The following is a 21,986-nucleotide window of genomic DNA, read 5'->3' as shown; positions in this document are numbered from 1 at the left end:
AAATAGGCTTAGGACAAGTCTGAGGAAATACTCTTTCAAGGAAAGGGTGGTGGATGCGTGGAATGGCTTGCCGGTAAGGGTCATGGAGACGAAGACTGTGTTAGAATTTAAGAAGGCATGAGAAAGACACATGGGATCTCTTAGGAAAAGGAGGAATTAGTGGTTACTGAGGATGGGCAGAGTGGATGGACCATACAGCACTTATCTGCTGTCATGCTTCTATGTTAGTTTGTGCTTATTTAGAAAAGTACTCATTTTAATATAGTGTTGGGGAGGGAGTTAGCATATTTCTATAAAAACTTGATGTGCAGGTCATCTTTCTCCAATACATCTACTAAAAAAATATTTTGCAGCTATATCAGAAAGTACAGACATAATAGGAAAGACTGCTATTAATGCAGGTAAGGTATTTTTTTTCTATTCCTTCCCATTTAGGGGGAAAGCTATTAATGTGGGCTACTGTTAAGTAATTTTACCACTAACTCATGGTATTTTAGTATAGGTCCTATTTTATACAATGAGACCTAGTTACTAATAATCTGGGTTAACAGTAAAATAAAGTAAAATAATCTGTTTTAACAGTAGCTCAAATTAATAACTCCCCCTCCCCATTTTTCAATATACCTACTACTACTATAAATCATTTCTATAGCGCTCTTGCTACTTAAAATAATAAAGTGAATGCACAATAAAAATATAAAAAAAACCACTGACAAAAATAAAAACTAACTAAAAAGCAAACTTCGTGAAAAGATGAATTCAAGATAGGCTGGTCAACTGGAGTAACCCAGGGTGGAGCTCAGAGTACTATATTAAGCCTGGCCAAAGAGAATAGGGCATCCCTCCTATAGCTGGTGTACCTAATAACCCACAACAATGGAAAGCAGGAAAGAAGCCCCTACGGCTAATTCAAAGCACAGAAGGAAGGAGTAGGGGATGACCAAGTAACCTCCAGCAAACAGATGAGTAAAATGTAAATCTTTATTGAGCAAGCCCAATATTGGATCATGATTCAGTGGATGAAACTGCGTGCCTCAGGGGTCATAAAGATTGTACAGCACAGAGGCAAACACCCTGGATGAATAATGATGGTGCAACAATGGATTTTGGTGCTACAACACAGAATATTATAAAGAACACATCCAAAGAATGAACATCTGGTTGATGCTGCTACCAGCACGGCGTGGGAAAAAGAGGGATCTAAAAACCCACCTATCCACTGAAGAGCTGAAGGTGCATGGTCATCACACATAAGGGGGTATCTGTCTCTGCTTAAACTGCCATCTGCCATAATTAAATGGCCTTTTTTAAAGCAACGTGTTTCTTCCTTCTTCTCTACTCCAGAACTTGTACGCAAACTATATATTAAAGTCTTCCATGCAAATGTGATTGCACTAATATTCTTATTTTTTGCCTGTAGAATGTTTTGGGAACGTTTTAGTAAAAACTAATTTTTTTCTAGTCTATACCTTTGGAGCTACATTTTAGAAAAGACATCCGACTCAGAGGATCCAGGCTAAAACCCCATTTCAGCTGTTTGTGATTTCTTTTTTTTTCATTGTAAGCCCTCCAGGAAAAGAAAAAATACCTACTGTACCTTCAGGTTTACAGGTATCTTATATAGCGGAATCACAGAGTGGCGACGATCTGCAAATGCTCAAGCAGCAAACAGATGACGTAGACCCGAAGATAGTAGAAATAAGAAATTTTATTAGTCAAAGTGCCCATGTGAAAGTGAAATGTGATCATATCAGGCATTTTGGCTTCTTATTTCTACTATCTGCTGGTATGCTTCATCTGTTTGCTACTTAGGTATGTTATAGATTCAGATACAGTAGGTATTTTTCTGTCCCTGGAGGGAATACAAGAAAAAAAGCTGTAGTGGGATTTGAACCCATGGCCCTTGGCACTCAGTCCCATTGTAAAAATCATTAGGCTATTACTTACACCTACATGCTAATCTATTAAGAATAGCTATAGTACCTGACGCTGTAATAGAGCCTGGTTTTTCTTGCCAGTTTCACATTGGAGGAGGGGGGGAGGAAGGGGGACAGCAACCATAAGGGGATTAAGAAGTTGTCATGTCCTAATTTCTTCGGTGGGCAGCTGCTCAATCAGTATGCATCCTATTATTTAGCTGTGTAATAGCATACATACTTTTATTTTTAGATTTAAATGTAAATATATACTTACTCTAGGGCCAAATGGTCCTGGAATTCCAGCACTACCTTGTTCTCCACTTGTGCCCTAAAATAGATACAAAATAAAATGTTTATGAAGTTACACATTTAGCACAAGATTTTATAAATAGCACCGAAAACTGAGCACCAATAAAATCTGAGATGAGCCTTCTATAGAACAGCATTGAGTGCCAAATTCAGGGGCCCTTTTACAAAGCGGTGGTAAGCCCAACATGGGCTTACTGCTCGCTAAAAGGGAAGCACTACCTGGTGGTTGTTCCCACCCCCAACACACACCATTTTTGGTGCTACAAAAATATTTTTATTTTTGTAGCGCCAGTGTGTACCTGGCAGTAATCGGACAGTGCCACGTGCTGTCCGGTTACAGCCAGAATAGCACAGGAGCCCTTACTGCCACCTCAATGGGTGGCGGTAAGTGCTTCCACCCGAAATGTGCATGCAGCAAGTGTTTCACTTGCCGCACATCCATTTCTTAACAGAAAAACCCTTTCAGTAAATCTTAGTGTTTATTGCAAACTAGTAAAAAAGGCCAGTTTCTGACACAAATGAAACGGGCGCTAGCAAGGTTTTCCTCGGCTCCCCTGCAGCCACCCATGTCCACCAACCCTCCTCTCCCCCTGCGCCCACTGCAGCCACCCACGTCCAGCGAATCTCCTCTCTCCCCTGCCCCCCTCCTGCCACCCATGTCCAGCGACCCCCTGCCCCCCCTGCAGCTACCCATGTCCAGCGACCCTCCTCTCTCCCATGCCCCCCCTCCATCCACCCATCCATGTCCAGCAACCCTCCTATCTCCCCTGTCCCCCCTCCAGCCACCCATGTCCAGCGACCTCCTCTGGACATGGATCAGCTGTGAGGCATGTTTTTTCCCCCGGGTTCTGAAGTTGACATCATAATGGCTACGGTGATGTCAGCCTGATCTACGGAGCCTAGCAGACCAACTCGGAATGAGCCACGGTCCCAGGCAGCAAGTCAGAAAGTTGGAGGTGAGAATTATTATATAGGATGGCTAGCTGTCTGCCAGCACTCTGACAGTGATTCAGGGTGGAGTGTAAGTAGCATTCTGTTGCACTTTGCTTTCTTCAGTACTTTGCTTTCTTCAGTAACTGATAGTTTGACACCACATTGCCTTTCCACTTCTATTTTCAGATGTCTGATGATACCAAATAACATTATAGTATTACTTTAATGCATTACTAATGCTGAAGAGGTGGACCCTTACAAATCCCACACATCACAGTTTACTGTAATCTACTATGATTTAATTAACTGAAATATCTACAATTAAAATGAAAACATAATTCAGAGCTTAATTTATTATGCACTATATAAGGACATAATACTTACAGGAGGTCCAGGAAGACCTTGCAGACCAGTGAATCCTCTATGACCCTTTTGGCCTCTATCTCCTCGTTCTCCATTATCTCCTTTGTCACCACGTGGACCTTGGGACCCCTGTAAATATTAACATTAAGTGATATAAGATTTTGCACTCAATTTTGATTGCATTTAAAGGTTAAATTTATAATCCATTTTGAGCATGTCAAGAACATTTTACAAGCGAATAATGGCTTTTATAAAATTGGGCACCTGTATATGTAAATGTAAGTACTCATACTGATAAGAGAATATAAGAACATAAGAATAGCCATACTGGGTCAGACTAATGATCCATCTAGCCCAGTATCCTGTTTCCAACAGTGGCCAATCCAGGTCACAAGTATCTGGCAGAAACCCAAATAGTGGCAACATTCCATATTACCAATCCCAGGGCAAGCAGTGGCTTCCCCATGTCTGTCTCATTAACAAACTATGGACTTTTCCTCCAAGAATTTGTCCAAACCTTTTTTAAACCCAGCTATGCTAACTGCAGTTACCACATCCTCCTGCAAAGAGGTCCAGAGCTTAACTATTCATTGAGTGAAAAAATATTTCCTCCTATTTGTTTTAAAAGTGTTTCCATGTGACTTCATTGAGTGTCCCCTAGTCTTTGTACTTTTTGAAAGAGTACAAAACTAATACACTTCTATTTGGTTTACACCACTCAGGGTTTTGTAGAAAGCAATCATATCTTCCCTTAGCTGTCTCTTTTAAAAGCTGAATTGCCCTAACCTCTTTAGCCTTTCCTCATATGAGAGGAGTTCCATTCCCTTTATCATTTTGGTTGCTCTTCTTTGAACTTTTTCTAATTCCACTACATCTTTTTTGAAATATGGTGACCAGAATTGAATGCAATATTCAAGGTGAGGTCGCACCATGGAGTGTTACAGAGGCATTGTGGTATTCTTGGTCTTATTTACCATCCCTTTCCTAATAATTCCTAGCATCCTGTTTGCTTTTCTGGCTGCCGCCACACACTGGCATATACCTATGTTTACAAAACTTCCCTCCTCAGTACATTCGGGGTAAAGTTTGGATGGAATAGGGGGCGGGGCTGCAATCTGCGCACATACATGCATAGAGTAAATGCACACATTTACATCTGCTACAGAACAGCTGAAAGTTTGTGGAATACTATTTCTGAACTATTGGGGATTATTATAGGAACTTATTTTATAAAGGCATATGTTGCCTTCATAAAACACTCAGGGGGCCCTTTTACTAAGCCGCATAGGTGCCTACACGCACTCAACGTGCATCAATTTTGAGTTACCACCTGGTTACCGCATGGCCCTTGTGCTGGAATTTTTTTTCTGGCATGTGGGTGGTAATTGGGCATTAATTGGCATTTTATGCGCATAGACCATTACCGCCCAGTTACCACATGATGCCTTAATGCTAGGTCAATGGCTGACAGTACAGTCTCAGACCCAAAATGGACGCGTGGCAATTTTCATTTTCCCGCACGTCCACTTTTGGCAAAAATTTTAAAAAGGCATTTTTTATAGGTGCACTGAAAAATGATTGTGCGCATGCCAAAACATAAGCCTACACTACTGCAGGCCATTTTTCAGCGTGCCTTTTTTAAAGGACCCCTCATGTTTTTGAGAATTTTTATAGGTGCCCATTTATAAATTATGCAAGGTATGTAGTTGTGACTTGATGCTCCTTATTAAAGGGTCCTTTTACTAAACTTAAAATGGCGTACTGCAATATGTGCTCAGACCAAATTAGCACGTGCTGAACACATGCTAAAAATATTTTTTTTTCTTGGAGGGGATGTGTCAAGGGGCTATTGAGTTGGCATCCCTGTGTTAATCAGTTAACAAGACTACATTATTGTCCACTAACTGGTTAGCTCAGGATTACCATGTGAGCCCTTACTGCCTACAAAATAGATGTTGGTAAATGCTCACTCAGTAATTGTTTCTTTAATGGCTGTATGCTAACAGCAGCATTAGCACATGGCCATTAATACAAAAATTGGAAAATTGGCCATTTTACTGCTGTGGTAAAAAGTGGCTGCAGCGCACACTTGCACTGGTTTTTCCTGCGTGCTCTAAAGCCACTTTTTACCACAGCTTAGTAAAAAGATCCCCTAATGTTTAGTTCTTTTCAGTATTACTCTAAATAATTTCAAAGAACTTACAGCGAAGCCTCGTTTTCCAGCTCGACCAGGTGGACCTACTGGACCACGAGAGCCCTTAAGAAAAATGTATGACAAATGTTATACAGCAGAATGAAACTTGATTTTAAAAATAAAGTTCTGTATGAAAAGAGACAGTCAATAGTGTTTTATAAAATGTATCACATGGTAAAGCAATCTGATTACTTACTGGATCACCCCTTGGTCCTGCTTCCCCTATAGCACCAACAGGTCCCGGAGTCCCAGGAGCACCTTGAGAACCTGGAAGCCCTGCAGGTCCTGGATCTCCACGGTCACCCTAGAAAAATAATGGAAATATATAGTTCATATTGGCAGATGAGGACTATTTGAATCACCTAGTCATCCCAGTTCCTTCTGCCTACACTATCATAGCTGAAGATATCTTGCAGCTGTCAGCTGTATAAGCTTGATGACTTTCAGTGTTCTAGCTGTTGCCATGACGACTCTTTTTCCCACTGTGATCTGGATATCTCTTGACTGTCAGCCATACAAGCTTGATAGTCTGCAAAATATCACTTTTGCTTTCTAGCTAAGAAATGTAGCAAACTGAACCTGCGGTCAGTGCAAAGAAAGATATCATCTAAAGCATTCCCTGTAAGGATCTTGAAATAGTTGCCAGTACTACTCCCACCAACAGAAATGGAGAACTTCCTTACAGCTTTGAGTTGCTTAGAAGGAATGTTGGTAATATCTTCTCAATTATATCTAAGAATGTACCAAAAGATGCAGTGTTGCTTCAGGTTTGTGACCTTCCCTTCTCTTTTAGAAAACTTGATGCATCAAGATCTCATAGATCTACCAACTAGAAATAGATCAAAATCAGCGCGATCATACCTAAACCTACACTACCCTAACTGTAAAGGGTTAAAATACAAAACAACATATGCATCTAGCTTCTCCTACTTGAGCGCACAACTATGGAACAGACTCTCGCATGCTGTGAGAACAATACATGACCACCTATTATTATTATTATTTATTACATTTGTACCCCGCACTTTCCCACACATAGCAGGTTCAATGCGGCTTACTTAGTAAATAGAATTACAAAGTCTTGAAGGAGAATGTTACAAGTTGTAGTAAACATAGTAGTAGTGGGGTTTTGAGGATATGTAAATTGAGCATGGAGAGGTAAACAAAGATAGAATGAGCAAAAGGAGAAGAGATTGGGAGGGGAAAGGAGTAGGAAGGATGGAGAGGAAGAGATTGAGGAATAAGCATAAGGAGATTGTGAGACATGGTCAAAGGTATAATAATTGTCGGGGCAGGAATCATGTGGGTGGGTTTAAAAAGTTAAGTTGGGTCATTAGGGTAAGCTTTCTTGAAGAGATGGGTCTTCAACATTTTTCTGAATGGTAGATGGTCATTGATTGTTCGGATGGATCTTGGCAGAGTGTTCCAAAGCTGCAGTGGCGTCGCGAGGGCAGCTGACACCCGGGGCAGGTCGCTGCTGCGCACCCCCCCCCCCGGGTGCAGCGCGACGTACCCTCCCCCCTCCGTAGCGCAACACCCCCCCCCACCCGCAAGAACATACCTGGAAAGCGGTGAGGGGCGGGTGGGAGGGCCAATCTGCCGAGAGCACGCCGCTGGGGGGGGTGTTGGCGCCTCGCTGGTTCCTTGCTCTCTCTGCCCCGGAACAGGAAGTAACCTGTTCTGGGGCAGAGAGAGCAAGGAACCAGCGAGGCGCCGACACCCCCCAGCGGCGTGCACCCGGGGCGGACCGCCCCACCGCCCCCCCCTTCCTACGCCACTGCAAAGCTGGCTGCCCAAAAAGGAGAAACTGGATGCATAGGAGGTCTTATATTTAATACCTTTGCAGTTGGGAAGGTGTAAATTGAGGTAAGTACGAGAAGACAATTATCTATTTCTGGTTGGAAGGTCGATTAGGTTATTCATATAGTTAGGGGATTCTCCATATATGATCTTATGAATCAGAGTGTGGAATTTAAAATTTATTCTTTCTCTGATGGGGAGCCAATGAAGCTTCTCTCGAACAGGTGTTGCGCTATCGAATCTTGACTTGCCAAAGATAAGTCTGGCTGCCATGTTTTGGGTAGTCTGAAGTTTCTTCAGGATTAAGGTCTTACATCCTAAGAAAACACTGTTGCAGTAATCTGCGTGCGTGAGTACTGTGGATTGTACTAGGTTCTGAAAGGTGTACAGGGGAAGGTATGATTTCACTCGTTTCAAAATCCATATCATATTAACATTTTTTTTGTGATGAATGTAGCATGGTTTTTGAATGATAAATGGTTATCAATCGTTACTCCAAGTATTTTTAGGTTGTCAGATGTGGAGAGTTTAATGTCTGAGGTGCTAAGAGTAGTCTGGAGAAGTGGAGAGTATTGAGATGAAAGGACTAGACACTGTGTTTTCTCTTTGTTTAATTTCATCTTGAAAGCGTTAGCCCAAGAGGTTAGGGTGGTCATGCCTATATTTATTTTATCGGAGATTTCAGATAGATTGGATTTAAAGGGGATAAATATAGTGACGTCGTCAGCATAGATGAAGGGATTAAGGTCATGTTTGGCTAGTAACTTGGCTAGGGGAATCATCATGAGGTTGAAGAGTATCGGGGAAAGCGGAGATCCCTGCGGTACCCCGCATTCAGATGACCATGGGGAAGATATGTTTGTAGTTCCTTTGACTTGGTAAGATCTTGTGGTAATAAAGCTTTTTATCCAGTTGATGATATTGCCACCGATCCCAAGTTTCTCCAGAAGTTTAGTTAGGATAGTATGATCAACCATGTCAAAAGTGCTGGATAAGTCAAATTGTAGGAGAAGAATATGGTTTCCAATTGCTATTTCTTGTTTGAATTTGAATATTAAGGTAAGAAGAACCGTTTCAGTGCTATAGGCCGAATGAAAGCCCGACTGTGATTCATGCAGGATGGAGAATTTCTGAATATATTCGTTGAGTTGTGAGGTTACTCTGTTTTCCATCAGTTTTGTGATTAGAGGGATGGAGGCAATTGGACGGTAGTTGGTAATATCATTTGCAGGTTTTTGGAGGTTTTTGGTATAGGTGTTAGTAATATATTGTCAGGTCTGGTGGGGAAGGAGCCTCGCTGAAGTAGGAAATTTAAGTGGGTGGTGAGATCTGAAATAAAACATGTTGGGGCACCTTTCAAAAGATAGTTGGGACAAGGGTCAAGTTGGCAATAAGACCTAAACTTCAGGAAATCATTAAAAACTCACCTCTTCAAAAAAGCCTATCCCTCCAATCCAACTTAACCCCAGCAACACAACATAATCAAGGATCACACTGGACAACTTACCACCACCATTCCCCTTGACCCAGTGATGCCTGACTCACACCTACCTCATCTGACCACAACACAATTTTGTATTTGTTATCAACCGTAACGGCAAATGCCTTTACGGTACTTGTAAGTCACATTGAGCCTTCAAACAGGTGGGAAAATGTGGGGTATAAATGTAAGGTAACAAACACAAGAGGGGGAGATTCGCTTCAGCTCATAGAATACAACAGTCATATACAGGCAAATCTAATCATATACCATGTGCAGGGTATAAAAATTAGGCAGAAGGGGGGAAGAGACCTCAGATAGGTGACAAACAGCAAGATTGCAGACAAAACCAAAAACCCCAAAACAATGAGAAATGAATAAATAGATGACAGCCCAAGCACACAAAACCATTCCCCGTGTGCAATACTCTCTCCATGGAACCTGGTCATAAAGTTCAAAAACTCGAGCAAAGATATATGCTCCACCAAAAGTAATGTATACAGATGCTGAATTAAAGTTATACTGTAACACAGACAAGTCAATGAAATGATGTCAAAAAACATATCACAAATGGTATAAAAAATACTGTCCAATCAATTTTGGTGTTGAAGCCCGTGGGCTCTAAAGACTGCAACCGGAAAATCCACCATTGTTCAAGCTGAGTTAAAAGTCTGTCCAGATCACCCCCACGTGTACGGGGGAGCACCTGGTCAATCACCCTGACAGTGAAGTCTTCCAATGTATGTAACAGTTTTTGTTTTTTTGTATTGTGTATTTTGTACGTTTTTACTTTTGCTTCTTTTATTGTTCACACTTTATGCATTTTCTGCATGATGGACTGTTGTCGATTGTGCAGCTAATTTAGTACACTATTCGCCAGGCTGTACACGCCCCTTCCAGAGTATCCAGCCGGTTGATTGGTCAGCTACTTTTAAACAGCTGTTTTTTCAATCAGTTAGGATCAAGGGCTGTGATGACGTATGAAGGGGGCGTACAGGTTATAAAAGTTGCTGGCTTCTTGCGGCGTTTTGTGCAGTAGCCGAACTTCGAGCCGCCAACCAGGCCGACAATTTGAAAGTGTGATTCTTAATTTTCTTTGTTTTTCAGTTTGGATAATGTTGTGTGACAGGGTACTGTGGGCTCCTATCTGGTTTCCACGATTTATCTTTTTTGTAGGACTCAACAATTAGCCACTACAGCAGTGATTTTCATCTGGGCGTCCTTTTCCCCTGAAGAAGCCCCTCGGCGAAACGGGTCCGTTGGGTGGGAAGGCCCATTCAAGACGCTGCCAACAGTTAAGTGGTTCTTTGCACAGTGGATCAAGCATATTATTTATAAAAAATCTTTTTCAAAAAATATACACCCACACGAAGGGAGGAGTTGGGTGTTAAGACCAATGATTAAAGAAAGTAGTGACCCTCTATGAGGAATTTCTGCAATCTTGCTGTTTGTCACCTATCTGAGGTCTCTTCCCCCTTCTGCCTAATTTTTATACTCTGCACATGGTATATTATTAGAATCGCCTGTATATGACTGGGGTATAAATGTAACAAATAAATAAATAAAATATAGCCAATCTGTACTAACAGGCTTTATCCTCTCCCATTTTGGGTCTCTACAGTTCCATGTGATTGAGTATATACAGTAAAGGCCTCGTTTCCTAAGCTGCGTTATAGGTGCCTTAGCACCTTTAACATGCATTAACCATGTACGCACATTAACCATGTACATGCCTATAATATCCCTATAGGCACCTACACAATTAGTGCGCATGCTAATTGTAGGCACATTAAAAACGCTAATGCACCTTATTAAACAGGGCTTTAAGTTTCTACACCAAATTCATTATCCAAATTTTGCTCCATTTCTTTTACCTATCACCTAACTACTTGGCTTTAACACTGTTCTCTGTACCAGTCTCAAGCATTTTTTAAGTCTGCTATGATTGCTAAACCCTCTGCTGATAGGCTATTCTAGGCATTCAGCAATCTCTCAGTAAAGAAGTATTTTATCTGAGCCTTCCTCCCACCAACTTCTTCAATTTTGTTGAAGCCTGGTAAATATTTGAATGTTTCTAACATACCTCCCACCCCTTTTCCCTTCTCTCTTCCAGCAACTCCACTTTGAATTCCACAAGTTTATCTGTGTGTGATTTGTATTGTAGGCCCTGTGTCATTTTTGCAGCTTCTCATGGTTTCCATCCTATCAATCATAACTGTATTTGTAATTTCAGTTTAGATCACACTTTTATATGTGTTAAACTGTGCCTAACATGTATTACAATATATAAGCTAATCCAAAAATATCAATATCAGAAAAAATAGAAATATAAAATATATTAATATATAAAAATGTTATATTCACCATAAAATGGCAAATATGATAATCCAACTTTCTTTAATTTCTTATCTCTCAGTTATTGGCGCTTAAGGGGGAAAGTTATCAACGTCGGCTACCATTATGATGTGTTTTTCTACTGTTAACCCCAGTTATTATTAATTAGGTCTCACTGCATAGAATGGGACTCGTGCTACAACAGCACAAGTTAGTGATAGAATAACACATCTTAACTGTAACCCACATTGATAGCTTCCCCCTTCAGTGTTTCCATTCTAGGAAAACAACTAAAACCACTTCTAGGTAGCCACTCAAATAATAATAGTACATACTGACTACATCTTAACATTCCCCCAGCCCAGTCCCTAAAACAATCACCCAGCTCTCATGAAGAAACTCCCAAACTAACATCATTATAACAGAAATAAAATTTAAAAAATTTTAAAATACGTATTAGGGATGTGCATTAGTTAGCATGTATTTGGCTCATAAGCATACCTTAAAAGTATAGAGCCAGATTTTCAGTTCCAGCAGGGTAAATGTTTTGAATATCAACCTAATTCTTGAATAGTCTTTCTTATACACAATCACCTTTCTAGCTTACATAATTATGCAGAATTTCTTGAAAACAGTATAACTACAAGACTGTATGTTCATTAAAACAAATGTGAACTTGGCTATGAATAACTTAGTAGAAATGGGAAATGTATGAATTAAATAAATTGAATGCAGTACAAAATTTATATAACAATCTTATTATCAAAGATGCACATTTTCAACATAAGCGTAACAATATTGAAAAATGCTTACTCGGGGTCCAACGGCTCCATCTCGTCCAGGAGTACCATCGTTGCCAGGAAGACCCTAGACAATATAAATATTTACACTATTTAATTTAAATAAATTATAGATAATTCCTGTGACAACAAATTGCATCAGTTCTTACAAGAACAACGTGTTTCACCATATTACTTTGAGATAAATACAATAGTCAAAACCTAAAAGATACCAGAATTAAATTTAAACATGACGATTGTTTTTTTCTAACACTGGCTAAAGAAAAATCTGCAAAAAAAAAAGAGTGGTCTAAAAATCCAGGGAGAACAAAAACAGCAAGCAAAGAGTGGAGTAAAAACACATAACGGAAATATGTAGATAAAATCAGCCTTTGTATTAAAGGGATCCAACACGGTTGCCATGTTTCAGCTAAAAAAGCCTGCATCAGGAGTCTAAAAAGAGATATGCATAAATGTTACAATTAGTACATAAGAAAAGTCTGGATATTCAGCACCGGCATCCAGAAAGTGACCAGCACTGAATACCTGAATACATAGAGAGGCATAATTGAACGAAAGCGTCTATCTCCATGGGCGTTTATCTCCGAGAACGGGTCCGTGAAGGGGCGGACCTAACCGTATTTTCGAAAAAAAATAGACATCCATGTTTTATTCGCCAATTTGTGAGCTGGGCGTTTTTGTTTTTCAGTGATAATGGAAAATGAAAGCGCCCAGCTCAAAAACGAATAAATCCAAGGCATTTGTTCGTGGGAGGGGCCAGGATTCATAGTGCACTGGTCCCCCTCACATGCCAGGACACCAATCGGGCACCCTAGGGGGCACTTTTACAAAAAAAAAAAAGGTAAAAGAGCTCCCAGGTGCATAGCACCCTTTCCTTGTGTGTTGAGCCCCCCAAATCCCCCTCAAAACCCACTGCCCACAAGTCTACACCATTACTATAGCCCTAAGGGGTGAAGGGGGGCACCTACATGTGGGTACAGTGGGTTTGGGGGGGTTGGACGACTAAGCATTAAGCAGCACAATTGTAACAGGTAGGGGGGGATGGGCCTGGGTCCACCTGCCTGAAGTCCACTGCACCCCCTAACAACTGCTTCAGGGACCTGCATACTGCTGCCAGGGAGGTGGGTATGACATTTGAGGGTGAAAATAAAAAGTTGTGAAACATCATGTTTTGTGGTGGGAGGGGGTTAGTGACCACTGGGGGAGTCAGGGGAGGTCATCCCCGATTCCCTCTGGTGGTAATCTGGTCATTTAGGGCACTTTTTGGGGCCTTATTCATGAAAAAACAGGGTCCAGGAAAAGTGCCCTAAATTCTAGCTACAAACGCATACTTTTTTTCCATTATCGGTGAAAGGCGCCCATCCCTCGGCCGATAACCACGCCCCAGTTCCACCTTTGCCACGCCTCCGACATGCCTCCGTCAACTTTGTACGCTTCCGCGATGGAGTGCAGTTGAAAACGTCCCAAATCGGCTTTCCATTACACCGATTTATTCGTTTTTGTGAGATAAACGTCTATCTCCCGATTTGGGTCGAAATCTAGGCGTTTTTCTCTTTCAATTATAAGGTGGATAGTAACATAGTAAATGACGGCAGAAAAAGACCTGCACGGTCCATCCAGTCTGCCCAACAAGATAACTCATATGTGCTACTTTTTGTGTATACCCTACTTTGATTTGTACCTGTGCTCTTCAGGGCACAGACCGTATTAGTCTGCCCAGCACTATCCCCGCTTCCCAACCACCAGCCCCGCCTCCCAACCACCGGCTCTGGCACAGACTGTATAAGTCTGCCCAGCACTATCCTCGCCTCCCAACCACCAGCCCCGCCTCCCAACCACCAGCTCTGGCACAGACCGTATAACAATGACCAGAAGTTATCTGGATTTGAGTTTGTCAGGATCCATAAATATTTGAAAGGTTAATATAAAGATTAGTTTAGAAATGTTTTTATATTGGACAATAGAGAAAAGATAAGTGGACAAACTCTAATTTTTTTTTTAAAGAACACTTAGGGGGTCTTTTACTAAAGATCAGCTCGAGTTACCTGCAACAGGGCCCATAGGAATAAAATGGGCCCTGCTGCAGATAACTTGAGCTAATCTTTAGTAAAAGACCCCCTTAGACAACTAAAATTTAGCATACCCTGTATTTAAAACATATTTTTCATTTGGTTTTACTGCTGCTGCTGACTTAGAAAAGCAGTGGGCCAGGAGACAGGGGACAGTTGCAGTTCAGACTGGGAAGGCTTAACATTCCCATGCCTCTTATATGGGGTACCTAGGCCTGTATAAAACTCATGGTGGAGAAAAATAAACTGTTTCAGTTGTTTTTCAAAATGTATGTTTCAGCATATCCTACAAAAAAAACAAGCAGATTTGCCAGGAAAAACTTACAAGGAAATGGACTGAAATTTAGAACGCTGAAGATTTTCCAGTAAGCTGAGCAACCTATAAAGGAATTGAGGGCCATTACTATGGAAAAGAAGGGATCCCTGCTGAAACTTTAGTCAAAACAGGAAAAAAAATCAATCTGTTAATCCCTGAACAAATATTCACAACTGATGTACCTCATACCAGTGGTGAAAATGCTACAGCCAATGATTCTTTGCCTGGTATAAAGAATCATAGGCTGTAGCATTTTCAGTAAGCTGGAAACTCTTTAATCAGAATTGCATCAGTATGGTTATAACTTACAGTCACAGACTGATGCGTTGAATGCTGATTTAACTGGTTATAAGAATGGCAGAAACAAGGACTACTTACAGGCTGACAGGAGAAAGCTCTGAAATAAGTGAAGAAAATTGAAAACAAGATGAAAGAGGAAGAAAGATGACCAGAAAAGGCCAGGAAAAATAAAAAGAGAAAACTCAATGCTATTTTGGAAGAGAGCTTGGAACTATATAAAGCACTGAACATCAGAAACAGCTCTGGTAGACCAAGAAATTAAAGATGATCAGCCATTGCTGCTGGCTTAGCTTCCCACGATAAAAGAGCAACATTTACTCAAGTGTCAAAACGTTAGATCAGTTGACTGAGCAGTTGCAGACAGAATAATTTCTAATCAGTTGAAATGGATTATACCTTCATTTCCTATCAAAGTGCAGTTCATCTTTAGAACGTAAACATCATATTTCAATAGTCCCTGTTAAATTAATTAGAGCACAAAAATATATGCGTGCAACCCATATAGATGGAGTGTTTTGCACAGCCACAAAACAGACACTTGGAAGAGTTGTCATCTGTACTGGTACTGAATGAGGTGGTTTTTCATCAACCACAATGACAAATGTCATGTTCAATTGGTCTGACAGCTGTGAATAAACAGAGTTCACTGCTGATATCAAATCAGCCAATACCCAGTCGTGGTCAGGGAGGAATTTACATTATATCTGATCATCTTGGGAACAAGGGAGTTCCTGGCTATTTGGGTCCAGTGTATATCATCACATTTAGATCAGGAAAGCACCTGTTGTCGACATCACTCAGTTATGGTCTTGATTTTGAAAGGGTATTGAATCTGGAAGAGTTTGAAGCCATAGCTAATAGTAGTCCTGATTTAACTAGACAAATTTACAAATGAAAATCCATGCTTTCAAATAGTCATTGCTTTATTCAGAATGATCTGGATGCTATGTTTATTGCAACAAATGTTCCTACATGAAGTGCATTCAACAGAATTATACGAAAGATGACACCATTAAGTAGAGAACTAAGCAGACTGGTCCTGCCTCACAATCACCATTGCAGTCATTTAGATAAAAGAACAAACATAGAACTAGAAAAAAAAAAGAATTTCAGTTTGCTGGGAAGACTGGCAGAAATTTGGTTACAGTTGATAGTTGACAATTACCACATGTTGCTAGGTATATTGAACCAATGAAATCAGATCTTACAGAGCAAAATTTGTTGCCCAGAGATCAAAACTGGTAGGATATCCATGTGTGATTAAGCCAATACCTGACGCAGACTGTGAAATGTGGTGATGAAAAGTGATGCTTAAAAACAATAAGTGTATATTTTCAATGTGATTACAGACAGGTTTCTTCCATTTTCCTTACCCATTGTTCAAACTACTAAAGAGCTTAGGGTTCCTGAATGAATGACACATGAAACGATGTACAAGTTTCCATCCCTATTTTTAGTTTAGAGTTTGAAGGTGAACAATATTTTGCAATATTCCCTATGATCTATACTGTCTGTCAGTTCAGTCTGTGTTGAGTGACAGATTATAATAATCAGACTGGTGGTTTCAGCTTGTCCAGTCTGACTATTATAGCAGATAAGTGCTTATGATCATTAAAGTTTTAACATTAATTAAAAGAATTAAATGAGATATAAACAATTTAGCTTTTTGATAAGCCGATAAAGAAGTAGGTGCTGCTTATATCACCATAGAAAATTGTTGGTGATGAGCACCGCTGAGGCAATAAGTGGGTAAAAGTAAACAGATAAATGGTTTATATATATACAAACAGCAAGAGGGAGAATAAACATATAGACCTAGGACCCAACAGAGTGGAAGAATTGGATATTGCTGGGGTCTTATAGAGATATATTGGATAAGATTGCCTAATAGAACGTAACTGTAATATTCAGCATGAAATAGCCAGTTATCACTACTAAATATTAGCATTTAACCCCTAATTCTATAAAAGTCACCAAAACTTGCACACACAAATTTGGGTGCAAACAATTTAATTGAATACTGAGTCAATTAGTGCCAATAATTGTTTTTTTAACAAGCAGTTATTGATGCTAATTGAAATTAACATGCATGCATGTAAATTTAGGCATGTGATCTGTGCCTAAATTTTATGTATGTCCCAGAAATAGGGGCACAGATATAGGAGGGTCATGGGTGTTTTTGGGCAGATCATGGGTGTGGATTCCAGTTATGCATGCAATTATAGAATAAGGGGGTTCTGTGTGTAAATTTAGGTGAGGGCATTTGCACATTTTCATTGGTGCAAATAGATGCACCCAAATTTACCAGTGACCCCTGCATTTAAGCACTGTTCTATAAACCATGTCTAACTTTAGGCATGGCTTACAGAATAGTGCTTACGAGTGTTTTTTCAGCACCAATTTATTACGCACGATTTATAGAATTCACTGGTTATCAGCTAGCTGCTAACTAGCTATGTCACATGACTTAGCTAGTTAAGAACAAATGTTCAGCACCAACTGGCTAGGTTTAGCGGTTAAGATAGGCTTTCTATTTATGCCGCCTCTCTTTAACTGCTAAGCACTTAACCAGTTAACGCTGAATATCAGCTTAAATGGTTAAGTTGCTGTGGACAAAACAGAAACCGGATATTCAATGCCAGTTGATGGATATGGTCTGGCATTGAATAGCCAGGGTCTGTGCCAGTTAACTGTGCTGCCTGCCACTGGTTGAATCAGGGGCGTAGCCAGACAACAGATTTTGGGTGGGCCTAGGCAAGAAGTGGGTGGGCACCAAGTGTTCTCTCCCCCTCCCCTCAACCACCACCCAAAAAATATCTCAGCTGGTGAGAAAACGCTTCTTTCCATCTTGGCAGTCTGCAGCAGGCATGCACTGAAAACTGAGCATGCGCAGGTGCCGTTATTGTGGAGAGTAGCGTTTTCATTACCATCAGGGGGAAGTCTTCAGCTGGCAGAGCTGGGGATCCCCACCAGCTACTACTAAACATGTGCTACTGTTGGGTGGGCCTGAGCCCTAAGTGGGTAGGCCCCAGCCCACCCAGGCCCACCTGTGGCTACGCCACTGGGTTGAATATTGGGGGGATTGATTCTCTCTCTATAATACTGAACAAGAGAAAAGGGTTTTATTTCAATGTGCCAGAATGTTATTTCTCTTGACACTCAGTTTCTATTCATTTCCTAAATGTTTTGTTAAGTATTCTAATGATATATATATTCTGAGGCCCTTTTACAAAGGCGTTAAGCTCAATGTGCATGCAGCATGCGCCAAAATGAGCCTACCATGCCCCCTGGCAGTAATTTCAGATTTGAAATGCGCCTGGATGATTTATTTATTTCCCCCCACTCACGGCCTTTCCAGCGGTAATCAGCAGTTGTGACGACCAGTCACTGTGTATGTAGTGCATGAGCCCTTACAGCTAGATCAATGGGTGGCATTAAGGGCTCAGGCCAGTTTTAGGCATGCGCTGGTTTCAGTTTTACTGCATGCCCTTTTCCCGTCCCATTAAAAAAAGCAGACGCAGTAAAAACTGGCCCGGCGCATCCCCAAAACACATGCCTACACTGCCTCAGTCTACTTTTTGCTGCGGCTTAGTAAAAGGGCCCCTCTGTCATCCCAATCAATTTAGGCTTTTCTTTCACTCTGGAACTTCTCAGGTGCATGTGGCAGCTATAGTTCCTCACTGATCTTGCTACAGATATATCTCTGGTGGGGCAAATGTCTTACAAAAACACTTATCTGTTTATAGTATTTATTTATTTATTTATTGGGAGAATTTTTAGCCCACTAATGAGAGTTTCTTAATGAGTAACAATCATAGCTGAAATAATCATACAAACATAGACACATAGAAAACAATTGTTGTTCTAGAGAATAATTTCATATAATTTTGAAGAATGGTTTCACATATTTAGGAACCAAGTTAAGGTCACTAATGGTTGTCATGCCTGCTAAATTGGTTTAATATGCAAAACAAATAGTACCCTATTCACCAAGATGGCAATTTTCAAAAGCCATTTATCCAAGAAAACACAGATTGCCCACCTTTAACGTGTCTAAGAATAGGTGTGTGATTCTACAATCTGCCTCCTTTTAGCTGAAGTTATAGTTGCTACAGCTTTTTTTTTCTCTTTGTTACCTCCTTATCTTTAATTAACTCTGGGCTCCTTTTACTAAGCAATGGTAAGCCCAATGTGGGCTTACCACTCGCTATACAGGAAGTACCGCCAGGCTATATAGCAGCCCGGCGGTAATTCCCACCCCTAGCACACCATCATTTCCGGCGCTACAAACATTTATATTTTTTTTGTATCATCGGAGTGTACCCAGCGGTAATCAGGCAGTGCCGAGTGCTGCCCGGATACCTCAATGGGTGGCAGTAAGGGCCCCCCCCCCCAAATGCCCGCGCAGCAAGTGCTTTACTTGCTACACGGGCATTTCCTGTAGGAAAGTGAGACTTCCCTTTTACCAGCTGCAGTAAAAGGTGGCCTTGGCGAACATGAAAAACACGTTCTGACACCAGCGCAGGCCCCCTTTTGCCGCAACTTGGTAAAAGGGGCCCTCTGTTTTCTATATTGAACCTTCTTGATTTGTCAGCTAAATAGGAAGAATTAACATCAATATATTAACAAATCTTCCATCCAGTGGCGTTCCGACCCTAGCTGACACCCAGGGCGGATCGCCAATGCACCTCCCCCCGGTGCAGCGCGACCCCCCCCCCCCGGCAAAATGACACCTCTCCCCCCCCCCCCGGGTGCACGCCGCTGAGGGGGGGGGTGCCGCGGCGCGTGCCTGTTGCCCTGTCTCCGAGAAAGTTCATAATTCGCATGTGTTCACTGCTCCCTCTGAGTCTGCCCCAGAACAGGAAGTAACCTGTTCCGGGGCAGACTCAGAGGGAGCAGTGAACACATGCGAATTGCGAACTTTCTCGGACTGAGACAGGGCAACAGGCACGCGCCACGGCACCCCCCCAGTGGCATGCACCCGGGGCGAACCGTCCCCACCCCCACCCCCGGTACGCCACTGCTTCCATCTGTATTTTTTTTCGGGAGGGCGATACAGGTTGTTTCCTGTTTTATTGTTTTCTTGGTATGAGTATATATCCTTAGAAACGTTTCATTTCTTGTTGAAGTTGTTCTTAATATGGACTTTTTAAATGTTCTTAATGAAACATTTAAGAAAAGAACTTCATGGAGACATCATACTAATCCATATAAAGCATGAAAGAGCACAAATGTGACATTAGAGGCAAAGTACAATGGCTATAGATGGAGCAATTGTTTTTTTTATCTGCTAGCATTTAGTATGTTACAATGTTAGCATACAATTTATTTTAAAAAAATTATAAAGAATTAAAATATTTTAGTACAGAAGAAAAGGAAAGCTCACATGCTATAAACTTAGCCATGGTCTTCTCATGGAAATGGTGGAAGTTGCCATGACAATCAGACTTGTTAATGAAAAGAGTTGTGCTACTGTAGACTGTGTCACATCAAAGAGAAAGCAATAGATCAAGAAACAGTAAAATATTTTGAAAAGTCTAGTTAGTACTGTATCCATAAGACCAACCACGATTCTACAGTGTTCTCATAAGCAATACTACTTACTTCGGGACCAGCTTCACCTACAGGACCAGTGGGACCAGGTGGACCAACAGGACCTGAAGGTCCTTTATCTCCTGTTGCTCCTGTTGCACCTTGTTTCCCAGGTGCACCCTATAATGACAACACAGGTTGGTTTTTAACTACCTCTGGAAACAGACTTTAAAAACTGGAATATTACAATAAAGATAAAAGGCTGCATTGACATTTATATGAACTTAACTTTTAGGGCAATGAGTCAACTATAAAGAATTTCATTATCTTTAACAGTGTCACATTACAAGAACCAACAAATTCTGAACCTGCTATGCTAACATCAGAGATAAGAAAAATTGTATAAATTTTCCTCTGATTATGATATGCCATAAATTTCCAACAGTGGTAAAATCTGTATTTGCAATTAATTTTTCTGCCTCTCATGAATATAATTTTTCTTACTATAGGGAGTTCACAAAAAATGTCTATCCATGCAGCACTCTTCAGGGAAAGAAGATTTGAACAATGAAGTCTTTTACACATTAAGCATGTTTAGCAACTGCTTGTTGAAAATTAATGTTGCAGGATTTAATTCTCTGGGGTTCTGTTTTGTTGGAAGATTGGATATTGAGACAGATGTAATAAATCAGTGATAAACAGACTGTCAGAAAACTGCCCTTCGGTTTCCCAGAAACAAGTATGCTCTGAGACAGCCTTCCACAGCAAAAATAGGAAGATTAGATCAAGGAAGACAACAATGCATGTTGTTTTAAAGAAGGAAAAGAATCTGAAGAAAAAAAACAGGTTCAAATTTCTGTGGGTACCTTTCCCCTTCTTCCTTAAAAGTAAGTACATGCTTTCCTGTGCAAACTGGTACATAATCTGCGGGAAAAAGTACTCACAGACTTTGCAAGTACCCAAATTGTTTTGAAGACTGCTTCTCAATGGTGTCATATTTAGATTCTGGTGTGTTTTACAGTACAGGACCTTACTACATTTAGGGCTCCTTTTACAAAGCATCAGTAATCCCAACGCGGGCTTACCACTCGCTATAATGGAACTACCGCTGGGCTACCGCAGCAGCTCGGTGGTAGTTCCTACACCCAGCGCATCGTCATATCTGGCTGTACAAAAATATGCACTGCCTGGTTACCGCCGGGTGAGCATGGGAGCCCGTACCGCCACCTCAATGGGTGGCAGTAAAGGCTCCCCCCCAAAATGGCTGCGCAGCAAGTGCTTTACTTGCTGCATGGACATTTCCTGTAGAAAAGAAAGACTGACCTTTTACCCTGCTGCGGCAAAAGGTGGCCTTGGTGCACATCAAAAACACGCACCAACACTACTGCAGGCCCCCTTTTGCCGCAGCTTAGTAAAAGGGGCCTTTAGGTTTTTGATCCCTAACCTGAAAATTGGAATTAAAAAATCTTGGACAAGTAGAACAGTTTAAGATATCAGTTTATGAATAGCTCTAATACTACGTACTGCTGCTCCTGGGAGGCCAGGCATGCCTCTTTCACCACGTTGGCCTGGCATACCAACAATCCCCCTCTGCCCAGTTGTTCCTGCTGGACCAGGTGGACCATCTGGACCCTTAA

At 41.1% G+C, this 21,986-nt stretch overlaps 1 protein-coding gene across 1 annotated transcript in view; it reads right to left on the bottom strand.

The window, feature by feature from the left end:
• COL5A2 (collagen type V alpha 2 chain) overlaps positions 1–21,986 on the bottom strand; it is a 335,742-nt gene that overhangs the window by 20,380 nt on the left and 293,376 nt on the right. Inside the window, 7 exon segments of the mRNA XM_030208786.1 lie at positions 2,194–2,247; positions 3,546–3,653; positions 5,728–5,781; positions 5,915–6,022; positions 12,146–12,199; positions 20,422–20,529; positions 21,874–21,981. Of these exon segments, the coding sequence (XP_030064646.1) occupies positions 2,194–2,247; positions 3,546–3,653; positions 5,728–5,781; positions 5,915–6,022; positions 12,146–12,199; positions 20,422–20,529; positions 21,874–21,981 (594 nt within the window).

This window comes from Microcaecilia unicolor, chromosome 7 (assembly GCF_901765095.1).
Source record: "Microcaecilia unicolor chromosome 7, aMicUni1.1, whole genome shotgun sequence".
In the NCBI taxonomy this organism is placed as follows: domain Eukaryota; kingdom Metazoa; phylum Chordata; class Amphibia; order Gymnophiona; family Siphonopidae; genus Microcaecilia; species Microcaecilia unicolor.
Note: the sequence above shows the minus strand (reverse complement) of the source record. Positions and strands in the feature narration are given on the sequence as shown.